Source organism: Peromyscus californicus, unplaced genomic scaffold, assembly GCF_007827085.1.
Source record: "Peromyscus californicus insignis strain IS unplaced genomic scaffold, ASM782708v3 Scaffold_5__1_contigs__length_169319896, whole genome shotgun sequence".
Classification (NCBI taxonomy): domain Eukaryota; kingdom Metazoa; phylum Chordata; class Mammalia; order Rodentia; family Cricetidae; genus Peromyscus; species Peromyscus californicus.
In genome coordinates, this window is record NW_026294573.1 from 38,387,028 (window position 1) to 38,408,865 (window position 21,838).

Sequence of the window (21,838 nt, forward strand, 5' to 3'; positions counted from 1 at the left end):
CTCTAGGTAGCCCAGGCAAGAGTATGGGACCGAGGAGGAAGCCAGCATTCCTGGACCACTCTACCACTGAGAGAAATAGGTAATGCTCGGGACAGAAAGTGGAACCTCCTCCCAGATATCTCCCAACCTTCCCCTCAGGACCCTTTAGTTGAGCACACACTTGCTCAGGGTCCCTATTGTCAGAGCTAGGCTGTCCATACCCCTAAGTCCCTCCCATAGCACTTGCCTCTAGGGTTCTTCCTGCACCCACTTCCACTCAGCCTGTGAACTGAAGTGGGTGAGCCTTGCTGGCTACCCAGCCTTACCCAGCAAGGGGCAGGCCCACAGAAAGTCCTGCTTCTGAGGGGTGATTAATATTACTGTACACACACTCTTTCCCTCATCTCTTCTGTTAGGACAGCCTCATCCTGGTCCCATTTCCAGGAAAAAACAGTGCTTTCTATAAACCTTTCTATATAATCTTTTTTAATGAAACACAGACACTTTGCCTAGATTATTTTGAAGTCCCATGATAGACCTTGAAGATGAGTGTTAACATCTCCATTTAACAGACAAAGAAACCAAACCTCAGAGTGATAAAGTGACTCACCCGAAGTCACGAGCCAGCACACCCGGTAGCAGTAGTAGGTCTTAAACACCACACACGCACACGCACACGCACACGCACACGCACACGCACACACACACACTGGCCCCCAAGTGATTCTGACCTCATGCCAAGCTCTTCCAGCGGCCTACTGCTGTTTCTGCTCACTTCCAGCCAGGCCCTGGTTCCTCCCTTCATGAACTGTGTCACATCAACTGTCCTTCCTCACTGTCCACACAGTCATCCACAGAGCCTATGCTCCAGCCAGCAAGCTCTTTACCACCTCCACACAGTCATAAAGTGAACCAGAAGTCCTGATCCGAAACCTGTAACCATTTTGCCCATAGGGAAAGCGGAGCCATCTTCTCTAAGAACTCCGGCTGCGGCCATCTCCTCGTTTTTCTGACCTTCCTCAGGGGTCTGGAGCACTAGTTCTGGGTGTAACCCTGAATTCACATCTAGTTCACCCTGCTCAAGGCCCTTCCAACCTTGGGCTTCATGTCCTCCTCTGTTTGATCTTCCTCTACTCAGATTCACGGTAGTTGACTTCCATCACTGAGCCCCCCTGGTGCCTGGCTTACGTGGGTAGTGAGGTGTCGACACAGCGAATGATCCTGGCTAACACATACTTGCTGTATATAGAGAGAAGTAGGTGGGGACCTACATAAGGAGGCCAGAGAGCTGGGAACAGACTGGATACACAGCCCCCACCCCTGATCTTTACTATGCCCTGTCACCTTTCAAGTCTATGTTGAAAACTAGCCTGTCCCAGACTAGCCCTGGGAAGCACATGTCCTCATCCCTGCTCCTTCCAACAAGAAAGAACCAAACACCATTGCCCTCCCAGAGCAGAGCTACCACCACCTGTTCCTCCCTGGCCATCCCAGGACTGAGCCACCCGCCAGCCCCTAACCAACCCAGGGAGCACTGGGCCAGATGTCTATGTAGGAAAGACTCCCCTGACCTCACTTTCTGACTGCTGTTAGAAGTGAGGCCCAGAGCCGGGCACTGGTGGCGCACGCCTTTAATCCCAGCACTTGAGAGGCAGAGGCAGGCAGATCTCTGTGAGTTTGAGGCCAGTCTGGTCTACAGCGCGAGATCCAGGAAAGGCGCAAAGCTACACAGAGAAACCCTGCTTTGAAAAGAAAAAAAAAAAAAAGAGCCGGGCGGTGGTGGCGCACGCCTTTAATCCCAGCACTCAGGAGGCAGAGCCAGGCGGATCTCTGTGAGTTCGAGGCCAGCCTGGGCTACCAAGTGAGTTCCAGGAAAGGCGCAAAGCTACACAGAGAAACCCTGTCTCGAAAAACCAAAAAAAAAAAAAAAAAGAAAAGAAAAAAGAAACGAGGCCCAGAGAGAAAAGGAGAGCCTTCAGGGGGAGGAAGACTGTTCATTGTCCGTAGGAAAGGAATCCGAATCTTTGTAACTTAAGGTTCTGGGGCAGAGGACCTAATCAGACCTGATTCTAGCTCTGGGGAACTTGTGCTTCAGTCCAGAAGCACATTAATAGCGAATGTTAGGGTGGGAAGGGCCAACACACAGGGAGTCCCATGGGGATGCAAAGGAGACACCCAACCCCACGGAGTCAGGAAAGCCTCCCGGACTTCAAGGACAATTCAACCAAATGAAAGGAGAGTGGGCAAAGAAGCTGATACTAGTATCTGTGAAAAATCAGCCCAAAGTGAAAAAACTGGGATGTCATAAAACAATAAAATAGTCTAGAACAGAAAGGAAGATAATATAATGGGAGCGAAAGAATGAGGCAGGGTTGGGGTGGGGATGTGGTCCGGTGGGTAGAGTGTTTGCTTGGTATGCACAAAGTCCTGGGTTTAGCTCCTATTACTGAATAGACCTGGTATGGTAGTGCGCACCTGTAATCTCAGCGCTCCAGATAAAGGCACGAAGATCAGGAGTTCAGGGTTATCTTCAGCTACTTAGTGAGTTTGAGGCCAGCCTGGGATACATGAGATTCTGTCTCAGAAAAACAAACAAACAAAAATGCAACAACAACAACAAAAATAGAGTGGTAAGTAATAAGAGGAAACAGATCAAAACTATTTCAGACAAGGTCTCAGGGTACTTTTCTTTGCTTGTGGAGTCAGGGATTCTGGGCATCAGGGACAACACTGTCTCGGGGACAGGAGGCCTGGGCCTGCCTACTAGTCACTATGGGATACAAGGCCTAGAAAGACATTTTCTCTCTGGGTCTCTTTCTCCACAGATGATCTCCAGGAATGTAGCAGGAATCTTAAAAAGTTCTTAATAAAATCAAACCTGAGGCCAGTTATTGGGGTGAACACTGGAAGATTAGAGAGACAGAACAAGCCACAGCTAACCTCACCTGGCCAACTTCTCAGCTGATCTTGTTTCCTCAGACTGGAAGCCTCTGTGTCCTCATATCCGAATGGCTCTCAGCTGAACTGTGCTGCTCAAAACCTAAAAGCTTAACCAGCCAAATGCTTAACCAGCCAAATGCTTCTAGTTTCTGGTCCTCACGCCTTATATACCTTTCTGCTTTCTGCCGTCACTCCCTGGGATTAAAGGCTCGCTTTCTGGGATTAAAGGCATGAGTTACCATGCTTGGCTGTATCCTTGAACAGATGGATTTCTGCCTCTGGAATGCTAGGATTAAAGGCGTGGGCTACCACTACCTATCCTAAGTATCTAGTGGCTTTTCTGTTCTCTGACCCCAGATAAGTTTATTAGGGTACACAATATTTTGGGGAACACAATACCACCACACTCCAGGAGCCTGTTTTTTCTCTTGGTGGCCAGAGTTCACGGGCTCTCTCTGTCCCCATTACATGGAAAGGCTTGCTCCTCCTGAGGAAATCCTTCTGAGATGGGGAGGGGGTATGTATCCCTGGACCCTCAGACTGCTGTCTCTGCCCCTCTCCCAGTCATCAGCCATCTGTGTTGCTCAAACTGATTAGCTCAGCCGGTCCTGGCATGACTCCTCAGTTGTACTGAACATAACTGGCTACTTCCTCCACCCCAAATACTATTATTTCTTCCTTATCCTCTTTCCTGCTCTCCTATCATGGCAATCCCTTCATGCTGCCACTCAAGTCCATGAGCCTAAGATCTATTTTTTTCTCCCCACCCCAAGACCAAATCATTCTATCCTTGCTATGGGCCAGAGGCATATCTGAGGAGCTTCCCGATGGGCTGGGTCAGATCTTGACACTCAGGCCGAATCCTACCCTCTCCCTCTAGGAGGTGAATAGAAGCCAAAAAGGAAGTGAGACAAGCATGATAGGAATCAACTGTGAGACCACTGAATTCCCTGTTGGAGGCAATTTGAGCTAGTGTCCACATCTCTAGATTTGGGGATGAGTACTGAGGTCCAGAGAGAAAGAAAGAAAAAGCCCTTGTAACAGGTAGACAGACCCAATCCTGTCCCTAGGACAACACTGCCCTTGAAGCCAGGAACCCTCTGACCCTGAATGGAAAAGATGGCACCCTAGGGCCTTCCCTGAACTATCCCTGTTCATCTGCCCCTTTTTTTTTCCTTACCACACCTTTTGGTTTTGGTTTTTTAGACTGTCTCATGTAACCCAGGCTGGCCTGAAACTTCGGGTTAATACTACGCACTTTCTAACTATTTAATTCCAGTTGTGTGTGTTTGTGCATTCCCTGTTTCCCTTCTAGAATGCAAGCTGCAGTGAAGAGCACCTGTGTTTGTTTTGTTCAATGCGGAACCCTTGCCAACAGAACAGTATTTGCCCAGAGCAGGTGCTCAGCAAATGTTTATTAAGTAAGAAAACAGAAGCTATACTTAGTTGGAGGTGCCCACCCTACAAACTCCCAAGGGGGTCAACTGTCCATATGTAATGGCCTCCCCAAGACCCACAGTTTGTCTCAAATTCCATTCATGAAACTCCAGCACCTACATGGCAGCTCACAACTGTCTGTAACTCCAATTCCAGGGGATCCACGCCCTCTCCTGGCCATTGTGAGCACTGCACACATTTGGTGCAGACCTGCATATAGGCAAAACACCCATACACATAAAATAAAATAAAAAAATTTAAATATCTTAAAAAGAAAAAAAAAGGCCAGGTGTAAAAGCTGCAGCCTCCACTGAGTCATCAGGAAACCTGAGGACACCAATGGTGGGTAACATCTTATTTGTCTGTCCTAAGCCCTCACTGTGAGCAATGGACCCAACCAGGGAAACTGATCTAACAGGAAGGAGGAAGCTATCCCAACAGAAAGGTCTGGCCGGGCGGTGATGGCGCACGCCTTTAATCCCAGCACTCGGGAGGCAGAGACAGGTGGATCTCTGTGAGTTCGAGGCCAGCCTGGACTACAGAGTGAGTTCCAGGAAAGGCGCAAAGCTACACAGAGAAACCCTCTCTCGAAAAACCAAAAAAAATTAAAAAAAGAAAAGGAAGGAAGGAAGGAAGAAAGAAAGAAAGAAAGAAAGAAAGAAAGAAAGAAAGAAAGAAAGAAAGAAAGAAAGAAAGAAAGAAAGAAGGTCTATTTGCCAGGCTGCTCAGGGCTACAAACACAAGGACAGGATCCTGAGGCCCTGGGAAGCCTTGCAGGAGAAACAAAAGGACCCCCTCCCACGGTAGCCTCCTTCCTCCCTACAGGCTTGTTCTGAGGGTCAGAGCTGGATCCCACTACCTAAGAGCAGTGGAACTGAGCCTTGCCAGGCTTTTTCTGTCAATGTCCTTGTTCTCAGGCTCTAGGGTGCAAAGCGCAAGCAGAGTCCAGGCCCCTTTGTAAAACTTTTATTTAGAAATTTTCCCCATATAACCTTATATATATCTACACACACCATCATCACCACACTGGTAGTTTTGTTTTGTTTTGTTTTTTTCCCCCCAATAAAGAGTCACACGCCCACAGTGTTGGCCTCCAGGCTGTACAAACATCAAGGTACCGGAGCAGTTACTCCTCTTCTGCAGAAAGATGCAGAGACCAACACAGTTCATCACATACAGTACGACACTGACGGAAAGTGCTGGGCCTGCCCACAGACATGGCGTGCTATGTACACAGGCTGGGGCAAGCCTTCTGCAGAGGGTCATGTACCACTGGGATCCCAAGTATGGCTAGACCCACCCAAAAGGCCAAAATAGCTGTCAGCTCACTACAGTTGCTGTGCCCTTTGTTCTTGTTTCTGGAAAAGGAAAAAGGTTGTACCATCTTGTCACTTGCCACCACAAATAAACAGGAATTATTCTTGGAAGATGGGATTCTCTCTAGTCCTCACGTTCATTGTTTTCCTCAAATGTTTTCTTGTGCTTACGTTTTCCCCTTTTGTACAGATATTATTCTTGGGACCTTGCCATTTCTTCAAGGGTGAGGAGGAGGCAAAGGAAGAAAGACATGGGGTATTGAAGATGAAAAACAGAATTCGGGGTCTTCCTTAGATCATACAAAGACCAAAAGCCTAGCCCTTCCTTTCCAGCTCCTTAGGGAGTACGGCAATCTGGAGGCGCTGTCCATATCCCCAATCTCTCTCCCTTTCTCACTCCTGTCTCTTGCCTTGGAATCAGGGAGTAATTAAGTTTAATCTAGGGAAATGAGGATCTGGAGAGTTCAAGGGAAAGTACTTTATAACCTAAATTACACAAATGTCAACTGCCAGGGCCTGAACTCCGGCTGGAAGCTCACTGCGGGGTCAGCTGTAAGGGTAATGAGGCTTGTGTGGCTGCACTGGGTATTAAACCCCGAACATCATGTGTGCTGCTCTCCCACTGCACTGCACCCTTAGTGCACAGCAGAGCTCTTTACAGACCCCACTACCTAGTGGATCCATTCCAGTGACGCTACACAGCTGAGAAAGGGAACCGGAGCTTAAGCTCCCAACAAATGTGTGATCTCTCTCAGAAAAATCCACCTACAGATCAACATTTTTCATTCCCAAATCATCATCCCACTGAGAAGCAAACACAGCCTTTGAGCTCAGGACAGCTGTTCCCTTTTCACGTGGGTAAGACTCCTTGTACTAACTCCCAAGCCAGGGGAAGAAACCAACCTTAATGTTCATGGTAATACATGTGACAGCAGAGTGTGATATGAGACAAAGAATCCCAGTGCCTTAGTAGCTGACCATATTGTCCCAGGGCCAAGGGGACTCCAGTACTTAATAGGAAAAGGAGGGAAGCAGGGTCCATCTTTGTCTGCCTAAGTCTGTACTCAGGCCCCATCATGGTACTGAAACTCAAACAGAGAAGTGATGGGCTCTTACATTACATGATGGGGCCTTCAGATATTTTCTCTGACTCAAAGGCAAAACCTGGGGAGAAAGGGAGAGACAGAGAGAGAGAGAGAGAGAGAGAGAGAGAGAGAGAGAGAGAGAGAGCGCTCTAGGTGACGCTGGTACAATGGCAGATACCCAGGACTTCAGTGCAGTTTGTTCATGGGCTTGAACTTCATTATAGGCAGGCCTAGCTTTAAGAAAACTCGGTCCCACCACCAGGGTTGACACAGGAAAGAAACAATGGGGCAGTTGTCCATACTACAAAAGGATCCTCCACTTTACAAAATGACTTGCAGGGGCTATTTCTTTAAAAGATGAAGGAGAAGGATTTGCTTTACAGAAATTTCATGTACAGCTTTTAGAGGGGGCACTCACGTTGCATTAAACCAACCTACCATGCACACACGTGGGGCCTGCAGTTGCGTGATGGGAGCGTCCCTAAAGTTGGGCTGAGCAAATTGGCATGCTCAGGTCTCAAGCCAGGGCCTCACTTCTGACTGGATTCCTTGCCCTAGCAGCAGCTTGCATCTTGGGTTGTATCGTGGCCCAGAGTTTCCACCAACAACTTGTTAGGCAGAATCCCAAATGGAGTATTTATGGGACAGTTTGTACTCCATTTGGAAGTCCAGACCGTCAGCCAACAGACATCTTGCAACAGGAAGCTTCCAGGGAACAGCCCATGGGCTGCATAACCCCAGCACCAACATGCAATGCATCAGCACACTATCATTTACTCCCCTGCACGAACAGTGATGTGTAGGAGGTGAAACCCAATGCCCCAAACACTCTTGCTTTGCTTCACTCTAATGTCACTTTCCCTTTCTGTGCCTGCACACAGCCCAACAGAGCATGCTCCAGGCTGCTGACTCAGTCCTCACAGCTGCGGAATAGGAAGGCAAGTCTCAGTGGGGAGAAAGCAGAGCTCCGATTTCCCGGAGCAAGAAGGGCTGTTGGGTTTTCTGGCCCAGCTAGTTGAGAGCAGGCTGTCTGTTCACTGGCCATCTTTTCCAACCAGGCCCTGAAGAAGGCACCTCGAGGCTTGACTCTCAGGAGCAGCTGGCAAGCTGGATGGATCAACACGGACCTGGGTGAAGACGGGGCTCAGGAAATGGGCAGCTCTTGGGTACCTATATATTTGAACAGAAGCTGCCACAAAAGCCACCCCAGCCAGCTCGGGATGGGCTAAAGGCAAGGCAGAGGCTGCTGGATGCCTCAGGTAATGGGTGACAACCCTGGATCTTGTCCAAAACAAGGCTCACAAACTCTAGACCAAAAACAGTGACACTTGAGCCTCTAAGTGGGAAGTCTTGGGGACTGGAAAAGGGAGAAGACTGTGCCATCTTCAGATAAAGTACCTACTACTTCACTCCGTTTTCCTCGTCTGTTTCCAGGCAGGAAACAGAAACATAAGCCCAGGATCAGTTGGGACTTCCCAAAGTTCAGACTATAAGGGAAGTTCATCAAGTACATTGCCCTGCTTCTCATCCCAACTGCCCTGAGGCCCAGCAACCCAGGGGCCTAAGGGCCCCTGTCTGCTGGTCCTGGGCAGCCCCAGACACATCACCGGGGGCCAGCCCCATCGGTGGCAGGCAGCAGGGCAGGGTGGAGGCTGCGGGCAGTGTGCTTGGGTGTTGGCTCTTCTGTATAACTGTCTGGGCTGGCTGCTCCATCCAGAGAGCTGCCACAGCTGGAGTTGGGGGAAAGCACATCCTGTAGAAGGTCTTCGGGGGGCATGCCACCCCCTGCCCCACCCCCACCAGCTCCCACCACAGGGTCCTTGCCAGGCTTGGCACGCTGGGTGCCTTCCTCCTCCTGGTCATTGAGCAACTTGGCCAGGAAATTTATGTACTTCATGGCGAGGCGAAGGATCTCATTCTTGCTTAGCTTCTTGTCCGGTGGGTGGGTGGGGATCAGCTTTCGGAGCTCGGCAAATGCCCCATTCACATTCTGCTGCCGCCATCGCTCCCGGCTGTTGGTGAAGATGCGCCGCACTACTTTGGTGTGAGGACCTGAAGATGGAAGGACATTTGTTAAAAGCAGGAAGAGACCTTCAAAGGGCTCCTCTACTGAGAAGCTCATCCTAGAAGCCCTGTTGATACATCATCTCTGAGATCTACATCCCTCCAGCCCTATCTAACTAACCTCACAATCCTATCCCCTTCCTCCCCATCACCTTCCATGAACATCTGTCTGTACTGGGCCCCTCCTATGGGCTGTGTAGCATTTAATATTTCTTTTCTTTTTTTCTTCATTTTGGTTTTTGGGACAGGGTCTCACTATGTATCCCTGGCTGTCCTGAAACTCACTCTGTAGACCAGGCTGACCTCAAACTCACAGAGATCCACCTGCCTCTGCCTCCCATGTGCTGGGATTAAAGGTGTGCACCACTATGCCCAGCTAGATGAGGGCCATATTTCATTCAGTCACTTAGGCCAAGAGACCTTAGACACTAAAAGAAGATGATTGAAGCCAGACTATCTGGGTTCAATTCCTGACCAGAACTTACTGCCACAACCTCCTCATCTGCCCATTGGGAACCTTGCTGGTAATTCAGATCACAGATGGTTTCCATGGCTGATACATCATCACACAGGTAAAGCCCCTACAATAACCGCTTCTGCTCTAGTGAGAGATAGCTCTTACTGTCTGTTCGCCAGGTTTTCACTAACAACCAGCACCACGGTAGGCCTTAAGTAGCGCGGATTGAGACAGGCAGGGCTCTACCCTTGAGGAGTTTACGATTTAATGAAGATGGAGGGTGAAGAACAAGGAACAAACAAACTAAAAACACAACAAAAAAGGGCAGCCGGGCCAGTAAAAGATGCAAAGAAGCTACTATACTCAGCTAAGGTGCCTAGCAAAGCATTTATTCTAAAAAGCAAACAAAACTCCAGGTTGCAGCAAAGCCATCCAGACATAGGAAAGGACGAAGAGCCGGGCGGTGGTGGCGCACGCCTTTAATCCCAGCACTCGGGAGGCAGAGCCAGGCGGATCTCTGTGAGTTCGAGGCCAGCCTGGACTACAAAGTGAGTTCCAGGAAAGGCGCAAAGCTACACAGAGAAACCCTGTCTCGAAAAAACCAAAAAAAAAAAAAAAAAAAAGGAAAGGACGAAGAATCTCTGAGCAGATGGAATGAGACGCGCAAAGGCACTGAGGTAGAAACATGGCGGGTGCCAGCCTGGCTGGAGTAATAGGCATAAGAGAAGAGGAGGCAGGTCCCTGTTTCCTAAGTCCCTACAGTAAGAAGGGTGTAAATTCAGTTATGGGGGAACAGGAGCACCAAGTGAAGGCTTAGTATATGTTTCCTAAGTGGCATATCACAGTGGCAGGTAGGAGATTTCGGGAGAGGTGGGAGAGCAGAAGGAAAAGGAAAAACCTCTAGGCCCTCAACCCCAGGAAAGGAATAGAAGACAACCATGCCAGCCATGCCTGAAGGACTGCCTCTGGCCCCAGTCATCATTATCATGCTGATTCTAAGACTGCCAGACAGTAGGGGGCTGAAGAGATGGCTCACTGGCTAAGAGCACTGACTGCTCTTCCAGAGGACCTGGGTTCAATTCCCAGCACCCACATGGAGGCTCACAGCTGTCTGTAACTCCAGTTCCAGGGGACCCGACACCCTCCCCAAGCATACATGAGGCAAAACACCAATACACATTTTAAAAGAAGACTTCCAGACAGCAGCTGACACCAATGTACATATGTATGTGCAATACCTAAGGTGTGCCAAGTATTCCAGCATGATCTGGGATTCTCAGAGCAGGGAAAACATGCGGTGCCACCAGCGTGGTAGCAGTCTTCCCTGCTACCACAAGCCATAGGCCCTGACGATCTTCAGGAAGTTCAGTGTACAGAAGGGATAGCCCAGCCTGAGGATCCTACTTATCCTCTTCCAGTAACCACTCGGTCCAGAGCTCAGATTAGAAACTTGGGGAGAGGGAAAAAGGGAGGGATAAGAGCATCTGAATCCACTGGTCACGTTAGGGCTAAGGATGGAGGCAGTGCTCAGTCTGGGACATGCTTGACCAAGTAGATGCCTGATTTTTGGTGGTCCCTTTATCTCATTTGCATGTACCTATACCCCCACTCTGTTTTCCCCCAGAAGTTTCCTCAGCCCTTGCCTGGCCTGCAGTTCCCTGAAGCTTTTTAAGGGTCAAATATAGACTGGAAAAAAACATCACAAACCTACAGGGCAGACCTACACTGAACTGCCTCAGAAAAGCAATTTGGAGACCAAAGAGGGGGTCTCCCCGCTGTGACATAGGAGGACCAGTCTTTTGCATCATGGTGGAAGCTCCTAGGTAGACAGGAGGCATTATAAGCGTCATCACAGTGAGAGCCAGACAGACTCGAGAGGGTGAGGATGAATCCAGAACTTATTCCAAAGTTGAAGGTCAGTGCTATAATTAAGGTCTAGGCTCTATGGCTTTGAGCAAGCTGCTTAACCTCTCTGAGACTCAATTTCTTCATCTGTGAAATAGAAGCAAAATTAACTGCATGGATTTGTGTTGAGAATTACACGAAGACCAAGTATACAAAAAAGTCTGAGACATGCAGTAGGTGTCCAACAAATGGAAGCAATGAATGATAGTTGTGACCACCTCACTTCATATCCCTAGGGTGACTGATAGCTGTTAGCAATATGTTGGTGCTGGGAGTCAAGCTGGGGATGAGACACACGGAACTCCTGTGTTGAGGAGATCCCAGTGTTGGGTGGACACAACTTCACAGTCCCCTGACAGCTTTTGGACAAGCAGAGAAAGAGGAGTCAGGAGCACCTACATCAGGTTCTGTCTCATACAGAAGCACCCATCAGACAAGCTTCCTCTTTATTCTGTAAGTCAGTATCCTGGGCTGTTGGGTTCTAGTATCTCTTTTGTATTGTCAGACTTTAGCCCTTCACTTTCTAGAACCTTCTCTAGAAGCTCAAGTTCTACCACATACATCCTCTACAGGCTCCCAGCCTCCATCCCAGCTCTCCTCCAGCCTCAGCACACTTCCTACAGGGGCTCCAGACAGACAGCAGCACTGAGAATCCCACCATTGGCCTGAGTCCTTCAGTCTACTTTCCTGCCCTGGTACCATCAGGTCAACCTGGGGAGGAGTGGGTGGGTCTCCAAATCTCCACTCCACTCCAGGTCAAAGAGTATTCAGAGAGTCCCCAGCAGTGCTGAGTCCCTCTGGTTATATTATATTCCACAGCACAGTAAGCCATCCTTGGTCTCAGCCCAGAACGTGGAAGAGAGACAGAGGGGTCCCACAATAGACAGACCTGGGAAGAAACTCTTAAAAGGCACAACTCCAGCCAGAGATTCCAAGGTGGATTTGACATGCAGTTCAGGGACTTCCTGCGGATTAGGAATTGGAGCTGGGGACATGATGTGTTTCTAGCCTCCCTGGATCCTTGACAAAGTGTAGGGATCAAGCCTAGAGTGGGAACTACATGTGACTGGACTCTACAGATTTGGTTTAAGTGCTAGTCCTAACTCAGCTCCAGGGTGCAGAGTTCTGGCAGTTTGGGGTTCTAGGGTGGCCTTCTCACCTCTGTGAGATATCTGCATTGTCCCCATGCTCCTACTCAGATGGCTCTAACCAGGGTGAGGGATGAGTGTAGACTCACCATCCGTAATCTCCATCTCATATGGGGAGGGCCTCCTCTTCACCCGGTTGTTGTTGGTAAACATGGGGAAGGCATCGGGCTCCCCGAAGAACCCACTGTGGAAAGAGCAGGTGGACAACAACGGGGTTGAAGATAAAAAGGCTCCTTAATGTATTCTCCCTGAATGTCTTGAGTCCCCCTCCTCCTAAGTGTTCCCTGCACACTTACAAACATACACAGAAGCAAAGCGGGTGAACACATGGAACAAAACATGAATGTTGGAAGTGTGTGTGTCCGCGAGCGACACACACACACACACACACACACACACACACACACACACACACACACACACACAGGTGGAGTGAAGATAGGCAGCTCCAACACCACACAGCTCTCATAGTGTCTCCTGCAACCAATCTCACTCCACCATCACCCCCCCATCCCTCCTGGATGGAGCACAGATTGAAAACACTGGCTCACTAACGTGCCACAGCGCTCTCCTGCTGCTCTGCCTCTGCGCCTTCTCCTAGAATTCCTTCCCTTCGCCTGTCTTACGTTCTGCCTGCCTCTCATCCGCCCTCACCACTGGGGCCCAGCAAGGAAGCCAGTGTTCTCACACCAATTATACCCGGGTGGCCCCAACAACGCAGTTAACGGGCAAAAGGGCTAGGCTCGGATGGCAGTGCTGCTCACCGCATCCTAGCAGAGGTTGAGAAGAGCTGCCCTCAGCAACCGCCCCCGTAGATTCTTCGCTGCAGCTTCCAGAAGTCACCCTTTGCAGCAAACCTCACCTCTGCTGCAGAGGGGCATTCACACACTGGCCTGGAACTCATACTCAAAGAATCCCTCCTGCCTAACACAGTTCTCAGCAACCTCTGCTGCTTCTCACACCCACCCACACGCCTGAATCCTCAAAGGAGCAGGCAAGCACCCCGGGTTTAGACACAACTGTGTGCTCCCTGATGTCTCATCGGTCCTTGCCGGCCAGTCTGTCTCACTGGGGGCCCCTTTTCCACTAGTGCCGGGGTTGGGGGAACTCTAGCCACTGCGCCCTTTCGTCCCGGAGTCTTTAGCCACCTCCGTTCTCCCTGAGCCCCGGCTGGACCCGGAACGCAGCAGAGGACCAGGCCGCTCACCTGCCGAGCGAGGCCAGCGGCTGGCTGAGGCTGTACAGCAGCGCTCGGCCAGGGCCGGCGGGGGCTGCCAACGCGGGCGGGCTCAGCTGCACCATGCGGCCGTCTCCAGGCAGCTCTGCCGGGGCCGGGGCGGGCGCGGGCGCTGGGGCGGGTCCCGGAGGTCTGCACAGCTCGGTGGTGGGCACTCGATGACGAGCTTCGGCTGCAACGGCGTCGCGGCTCTTTAAGTCCCTCACGGCACCGCCCCCACTGGCGGGGCCGCCCCCCGCGCTGCTGCGCGCGCCTAGTTCGATGACTGGGGGCTCCGCGGGGGCTGCGCGGCTTGTCTCCTTGGCGACGCCGTTGAGCAGGACTAGGTGCGGGGGGGCCATGCGGGCCTCCGCCGCGTCCTGTCCCTCTAGCTGCGGGTCACTGCGTGCCGCCTCGCTCGGCGGCCGCTCCGTCATCCTGTAACAGGGTAAGGGGCAGAGAGGAGATCACGTACTGAGATGTGAAAAGCGGGCAAACTCAGCGCCACGTGGACACACACCCCCACCCTGGTGGCGTGAAGGGCCTGCGGGCCTGGGGCTGGAGCAAGGTGGTGGTGTCTCTAAATTGGGAGAAGACGGTTGGGCAAGCGGGAGATGCCCAGGGTCCAAGGGTAGGAACAGAGCTGGAGAAAGATGACTGAAACATTGGAAGAAAAGGAATACAGCCAGCGAAACAAAATCGAAGGGAAAAGGAGGAAGGAAATGCACGGAGAAAGAAAGATCACCCAGTCCCTCCTTCTTAGGCCACAGGGGAAGGGGAGGGGACAAATCCCCTGCGCGAGCGTATCCTTCCCGCCCCCCTTTTAGTTTTGGCGGGGAATCTATCCGGCCCGAGCAAGGTGCTTTAGCAACCTCTCCCGATCTGCTGCTACACACATGCACCACACATAAACACACCCAGAAACAATATGGTGATGGACTGGGGGTGTGGAGGCTGCAAGAACTGGGCTCTGTTCAGCGACAGATGTCAGAAGTACCCCCAGAAAAGCCAGCCACCTTCACCAATAGTCCCTGCCAAGAGAGAGGTTGCCTACACTAAGTAAATCCACGCTGTACTCTGCAAGCAGCTACCCTACCACGGGAAAAGAAGTCAAGGAACGGAGCTGATCCTGGATTCCAGTAGAACTCTCCACGCTCAGCTCTTGGACCTTAGGTAAACCTAGCCCACTCTAAGACCAGGATCACCCCCAGCTGATCCTGATTCCAGCCCTACCATCCTGCACACTCCACCCCATTCTGTTCAGCTGGACTCAAAAATGAAGGTAGGTCTGGAAGGGAAACCTGACGGAGACACCAGGAGCCCAGACACGGGGAAATACTCCTGAAGCCAGTAGGACCTGGGCTCCTCTCCTGATGGAGAAACAGATCAAGAAGGCCCTTGAATTCTTCTAATGAAGCCCCACGTGCACACATCGTGGTGTTTTCCATAACACGGAACTCAGATCTCACCGTACATGATCTTCGCATATAAACTCTGGAGCCCAGAAACTTCCTAGTCTCCAACCACACCTCTGAGATGAGCCCAGCCACTCATTTCCCAACAGTGTGAGGATTCTTGCATCACCTAGCTTCATTCAGATGGCACCTGGCCCAGCAACAGACCAGACACAAAATCTCTAAGACTCAGGATCCAAAGTTGGAGGTACTTGTGGGTTGCTTTAATTTTACAAATAAAAATGCAACGAACTCACCAGATGTGGTGGCACATGCTTAAAGCCCCAGAATCAAGAAGTGTGCTAAAGAATCCTGAATTTCGCCGGGCAGTGGTGGCACACACCTTTAATGCCAGCACTCAGAAGGCAGAGGCAGGCGGATCTCTGTGAGTTCGAGGCCAGCCTGGTCTACAAAGCAAGTTCCAGGAAAGGTTCCAAAGCTACACGGAGAAACCCTGTCTCAAAAAAACAAAAACAAAAAAATCCTGAATTTGAGGTTAGCCTAGGCTACACATGAGCCTATCTCCTCAATGTGTACATTTATGGATATATGTGCATATGCACATATACAGACAAAAACATGTATATTACCACCTTGGCAGACTTTATAAATTGTTCAAACTAAGATTTCTGCTCCCAGGATTAGCTAATTGGGCTAAGTTTATTTCGTTTTCATTTTTGTTACATTTACTTATTTGTGTATGAGGGTGCACATGCCACAGCCACTAATGTGGAACTCAGAGTACAGTTTTCAAGAGCCTGTTCTCTCCTAGGCTTGAGAGCAAAGCCCTAACCCACTGAGTTATCGCACTGGCTCAAACTGGGGCATTTTAAAACAGAAAATAAATACAAAAATGTCCAAGCCAGTTCCAAACAAGAATCCAGCTAATCAGTGGTGGCATACATGGAGCTCTCATTTGGCCACTGCAATGCTCTGGACCAGGGTTATCTTGGGAACTGATTCCTCTTATTAAGGAAAGGAAATTGAACCTCCTTCAGCCTCCTCCAAAACGTAGGGACTGCAACTCTGGATACACAAGCTGTTTGGGGTTAGTTCAGTCTGGAAATAACAAAATTCCCCAAGACTTGCTACACACAAGTTGCAAAGCCAGTATGGCCCTGTGATGCTTCGCTGAAATTGAGCTCATAATTACAGTGTAGTCAAGAGGTCTATACACAGAGAATACCAGAAGGATAGTAGCCACCCTGGCTTCCCTCCCTTCTGGTGAAGAGCACCCGAAATAAACCAGCCCCTGGTGAAATATACAAGCCAGAAGTGCTAGCCCCCTGCCTCACTGCCACCATCATCTGTGTGCTTTCAATGACCAGTGCTTTAGTTCCAGCTTCTAATGACAAGCATTATGCACTGCACTAACTGAGCTCCAGCTTCCCGATGGCACATTTATACTCCCTGATTAATTCTGCTGCAATGGCGACAGAAGCTGGTTCCTAACAGCTAAAGGGAACACGTATTCCAGATGAGGTGACCCTGGCCCCCAGTGCCTCACCAGATAATATAAGTATCCCTATCTTCAAGGTTTCCTGTAGAACTCTCCATGCTCAGCTCTTGGACCTTGGGTAAACCTAGCCCACTCTAAGACGAGGATCACCCCCAGCAGCCCAGAGATAACACTGAATAGGTTTTATGCATTTGTTTTTAATTAAGGGAGAATGGAAAGGGAGAAAGCTCGGGACTAGACCAGTACTAGACTGATGGAGCATTCCACCATTGCAACTCTTTGTGTTTCAGAGACCCAGGCTCCAGCCTCAACCCCGATCTTCACCTCCTAGTTGCCCCAACGCCAGCTAGCATGTGACAAGGTGTTCCTGAATAAGGAAAAGGGACAGCTCCTTCCTGGGACACGCACCGCATCCTCTCCAGCAACTTCTAATATCCCGAATCCTAGCTCGGGATTTTTTTATTTACTTTTTTTTTTTTTTTTTTTTAAGAAAGCCGCCGCCTTAGACTTGGCCTCCCATCCCTCCTTCGGCACTCATAGGTGCAAGACACAGTGGAGAAACACAAAGCCTGCACCACAACCAAACGTGCCAGTGAACAACGCACTCTCTCTGCCACCACGGGAGTGGAGATGTGTTCCCCACAGCTTCCTAGGCCTCAGGCCTTAGCCGGGATGGCCTTGGCCTTTTTCCGGCTTGAGCTCCAAGCACAGCCCGCGCCACCCGGATGTAGCCACAACAAAGTTACGGTCCTAGTGAAATGTGCACGGAACCGGGACCATGGGAGCGGCCTGGAGGACATAATCCAACCAGCTGGTTTTATCCGAGGCCGGAAAAAGGAAAGGGCCCTACTGGAGACCTGAGGCAGCTAGTGGCAGTCAGATCCCGGGCTCTTAGCCTAGGTTGGTCCCCCACTCCCGCCCGCCAATGTTCTCAGTTCTGAGCCTCCCCCACCCCAGTCCGCAACCCTGAACACTGTTTCCACAGACATTGGCGCCCCCCCCCCCCCCCGCCCCGCGCCAACTCAAAGACTCCGGCCCGGCCCGCAACTCACCTGGGGCATATTTAGAGAGACCGGCCCTTCTGGTTAGGACCTCCACTCCTCCGATGGAGAGGGTCGAGGTAGGAACCCGGATCTGTGTTTTCCCCCCACTCTTGTTGAGAGGCCAGCAGTTACTTAGCTAGCGGTGAGGTCCTGCGCGGTCTGCCGCGCCCAAAGCGAGTTTCCAGGAAAGATGGGGGTGGAGAGAAAGAGGGAGGGCGAGAGAGAAAATGGGGGGTCAATGGTTGGGAATTACCTCGTGTGCCCCGCCAGCCCAAAGAATAGCAAACGTCTTTCCGCCTCCAACTTGCAGGTGTTTGGAGCCCCCCTCCCCCAAACAGTCCCGATTAAAAAAAAAAAAATTGAACCCTACACCTGACCAATCAGGAATAACTACTTAGTCCAACAACAACAGCCTCTCCAGGCAGGCTGCCCAGAACATTTTCGAACCCTCTAACGGATCTGTCTGATTCAGTATGGCCGAATTTGTTTTCTAAGCATGGATTCCTCTATGCGGTTTTCTCGGCAAACTGAGCCCAGGCTCCTGCTGCCGCCACAGCGCGAAGGTGTAATTCCCCATATGACGCGAGGGGAGGGGGAGACTTGGTGGAAAAGACAAGACTCTTCAGGCTGTGGTCGCCGGGTCAGAACCTGGGAGCTCCCAGCCATTCCCTTCATGACCCCCATCTACCAACCTCCTGTCCAGAAACGAAGGCAGAACCCGCTTCCAAATGCCCTATTTCCCTGTAGGGTTGAAGGGGAGAGGGTTGTAGCTGATTCTGTTGGGTCCCTTGTTTTCTTTCTACTGGCGAGGGGGCGCGTATAAAGGAGGGGATTTCTACACTGTTGCCTCCACCACCTTCACAAAACGATTTTCTGTATTTTTCAGGGTTTTGATTGGCAGAAGGTGGAAGAAACGCTTATAATGTTTTGTAGAGAAAAACAGGGCAAAAGGGAATCGGATCAAAAGAAACCTGACGCTGCTTCCAAGTGAGGTAGCTGGATTTGGTTTGCTTTTGTCCCCCCCCCCCGCCCCCCTCAGGTTTTTAAATTCGTTTTGCTTGAGTCGTCCACCTTCCAATGGCACGTCGAAGTCTTGGGTTAATTGCAAAGGCTCCTTCTCTCTGCTGTGGCTTTGGCGGAAGCGCAGGACTACCTCCTCCCTGGGTATCAATTCGGTGCGGGAGGTTTTCTTTCTCCTTTCTAATCCAAAGGAAGGAGGGGAGGGAAGAAGGGGGAGTCCACCCGTTCCCGGTGTTACTTGAGGTTAATGTTTGCTTTATGGCTGAATCTCCGTTCCGAGCACCTCTCCATTTTCTTTCCCTACCCCAAACCTGGCAACTTGGAAAACAGAGCTAGGGAGGGGCGACGACGGGCTTGCTTTGTTCGCCCTCCAAAGCAGCTGAAGGGACGAGCTGGCGAGCTTTTTGTTCGATTTTTTTGTTTTAATTAAAATGGGGGTGTTAATAGTGATGGTGGTGGTAACGAAGTTATTATCACAGTAAAGAAGAAAACGCAATCCTTTCTTGTTCAGTTAGGGCGGCACTGACGCGGTCCTTCCAAGGAAAGCAGACTCCGAGGGCAGCCACCCGCACGCTGGGGGTCTGACCCTGCCAAGATGGGGCAGGGACTGAGAAAATGTCCCCGGGGTGATGCCGAGGACCCCCACCCGTGGCACCAGACCTGGACAGTGCGCCCATTGTCCTTCCCGGCCTCTCCCCCAACCGCCGCAGATGCACCCACGAAACTGACCAGAAATAGGCGAAACCTGGCCGCTGGAAGACGCTGGCCTCGGTGAGCGCTGTTCAGCTTCCAGCGTGAAATACCCCCCTCAAAACAGCGGACCCCCCCAACACCGAGGCACAGAGGGCCTCCGGACAAAGCTGTCGCTCACTGGGCTCTGTCCTCCCACCAGAGCCAACACTGGCTCCCGAATACATCATAATTTGGAATAAAATGTGAAATGCCGCTCCCCGCCCCCATGCGGACGCCCCCACCAGCGCCACGATCTCTCGCTCGCCCTCCCCCCACTCCCGCCCCCAGCGATTTGCAAACGCACCTCTAAAGGACACAGGCACACAGGCACAGGACTCTCGGTGGACAGGACCACACATGGTCCAGCCCCAGAGGAGGGAAGCAGATGAGCACAAGCCTCCTGCTCTATCCCACAAGCCGGCACAGGCAGACCCGCACACTGTCCAACATGACACAGCGACATCAGTCACACGCAATCGCTCACAGACACACAACCTCACAGGGTGAGGATCACACCCGCCCGGCATAACGAAGCCAGTCGAACACTTTGTCCAAGGCCACACACCACGACACGAGGACCGACCTTGTTGAGAAAAGAAACGGGGTAATTTACACACAACGAATAAAACACAGAAGGGCCGAGGAGGGTCGGAATTCCCACACCCAAACAGTGCGGGCTTCACACTCCCGCACACGACCTATCGCCAAAAGCCCACGCGGAGAGCAGCCACCGCCGCCCGCCGCTCACGCACACACTCTCAACCCGGCCGCCCCGCACACACAGCCCAGAAGCAATGGAAGTCGCCAGCGCCTTGCGCTTTTCTGTCTATTGCGCAAGGGGAAAGGGGGAAGGAAGGAAGAGAGTCTCCCCAGCGGGAGGGGCGGCAGAGGGCGGCGTGGAAAGTGTCCCCCCCACTTGGGGGGGGGCAGAACTCCGGGAGAGGGAGCCCAGGCTTCGGCGCGCACGGGGAAGGACCGTAGAAACGGACGGGCAATTCCGCGGGAGGAGGCTGTCGCTTGTCCCCGGGAAGAAGGCCGGGATGCTCACGTTTTTGCGCCCTGGGGTGCGCGCGTGGCCATGTTGGGCCTCCCCCGCCCGCGCCCAGCCGCGCGCTCTAATCCCGCTCCCGCCCGCGGCCTCGTTAGCACCGGCCGTGTGCGCAGCCGAGATAAGGCGCCGCCGCGGGCCCGCCCGCCCCAGATAAGCGCCTCGGCCATTATGGGCCAAATGATTCATTTTAATTTGGCAATTTCTCCAGAGGCGGCGGGGACGGGTTGCGGCGCTGGGATGGCCCAGGAACGCGCAACCGAGAGGGCTGAGCGTGCAGGCTGGGACCTGGCCGGTCCAGCCCCATTTCCCATCCCCAGCCTCTCGGGATTCCCACTCCCCACAAACAACCGCACTCGGTTCTCCGCCTTCCAGATGCTCCTTCAGCGGCTTGGGCCGCTGCTTTAGCTTCTTAAGACCACCGTGACTCCCGAACCATCACCTCCAACCTTCGCTTCTTCGTTCATTCTTTCTCCTGTGTCTTCGAAAGCAAATAGGCACGGTCTGTTTCTCTTATTCCCATACCCCACTCCCAGCTCCTCGATGATGGTCAGCGTTGGCCCCTGACCACTCTAAACTGGGGTTGCTCAAATCCAAGAGGGCTCTATGGGAAACAGAAAAGATATCAATAGAGATATGAAAATGTCCCTTCGGCTTGGTTTCAGGAAGAAAGCAGAACCCACGAAGGCCCTCTCCCCCGCCCCCCGACGCCCTGTTGCTTAACACACACTTTAATCTTAGTACTGAAGCATTGTTTCGAACATTCTCCAGATATTATTTAGTTTTCATTGAACACCCCTAACATACATTGGAGGCTGAGGACTTTGCAAGACCAAGGATTCGATTCTGAGCACTGCAAAAAATAAAATAACCAAGTACACAAATTAGTGAACTCTAAGTTGGTTCTTTTCTTTTTCTTTTGGTTTTTCAAGACAGGGTTTCTCTGTGGAGCCCTGGCTGTCCTAGACCTCACTCTGTAGACCAGGCTGGCCTCGGATTCAGAGATCCGCCTGGCTCTACCTCCACAGTGCTGGGGTTAAAGGCGTGCGCCACCACCGCCAGGCTTTTATTTTTTAAATTAGCATGCAATTAGATATCATTATGGCACCTTTGAACAAAGCGTGCTTTAGCAATACTTCTTCCCCTTCGTCTAGCTCACCCCCTAAACTGATACTTTTTTTATTCCCAATTTACAAGTGAGAAAATTGAGTGGGGGAAGCGGGTGGCAGGGCAGTACCAAAGTAACTCAATGTTAAATTTTCAGTGAGTGACAGAAGCCTGATTTGAAGGAAGTTTGGCACTGAAGCGCATAGGCTCAGCTCGTTGTAGAAACCCAGATGGGCTGTAGAGTATCTGGGCTTATCTTTTCATAGTAGTGGAAACTGGAGGCTGTAATCCTAGTACACAGGAGGTAAAGACAATGAATCAGAAGTTTAAGTCCATTCAACAACTTATGGGACCCTAGGCCAGCTTGGGCTACATGAGACCCTGTCTCAAAAAAATAAGAACGCTGGCTGTGGTAGTGCATGCTTTTA

General features: G+C 51.3%; 1 protein-coding gene across 5 annotated transcripts; it reads right to left on the reverse strand.

Annotated features, from left to right (window-relative positions):
• Nucleotides 1-5,306: 5,306 nt before the first annotated feature.
• Tal1 (TAL bHLH transcription factor 1, erythroid differentiation factor) lies at nucleotides 5,307-20,909 on the reverse strand. Of its 5 annotated transcripts, none has more exons than XM_052717796.1 (5): nucleotides 20,304-20,909; nucleotides 17,513-17,662; nucleotides 13,539-13,985; nucleotides 12,421-12,515; nucleotides 5,307-8,809 (listed from the first exon to the last, which is right to left on the reverse strand). In XM_052717796.1, exons 3-5 carry the CDS (start codon nucleotides 13,982-13,984, stop codon nucleotides 8,361-8,363), a joined length of 990 nt encoding a protein of 329 aa, XP_052573756.1. In that variant the 5' UTR covers nucleotide 13,985; nucleotides 17,513-17,662; nucleotides 20,304-20,909; the 3' UTR covers nucleotides 5,307-8,360. The 5 variants fall into 5 exon arrangements, with proteins under 5 accessions (XP_052573756.1, XP_052573752.1, XP_052573753.1 ...); XM_052717792.1 differs by lacking the exon at nucleotides 20,304-20,909 and adding an exon at nucleotides 19,560-20,286; XM_052717793.1 differs by lacking the exon at nucleotides 20,304-20,909 and adding an exon at nucleotides 19,253-19,472.
• Between the last annotated feature and the right edge of the window lie 929 nt (nucleotides 20,910-21,838).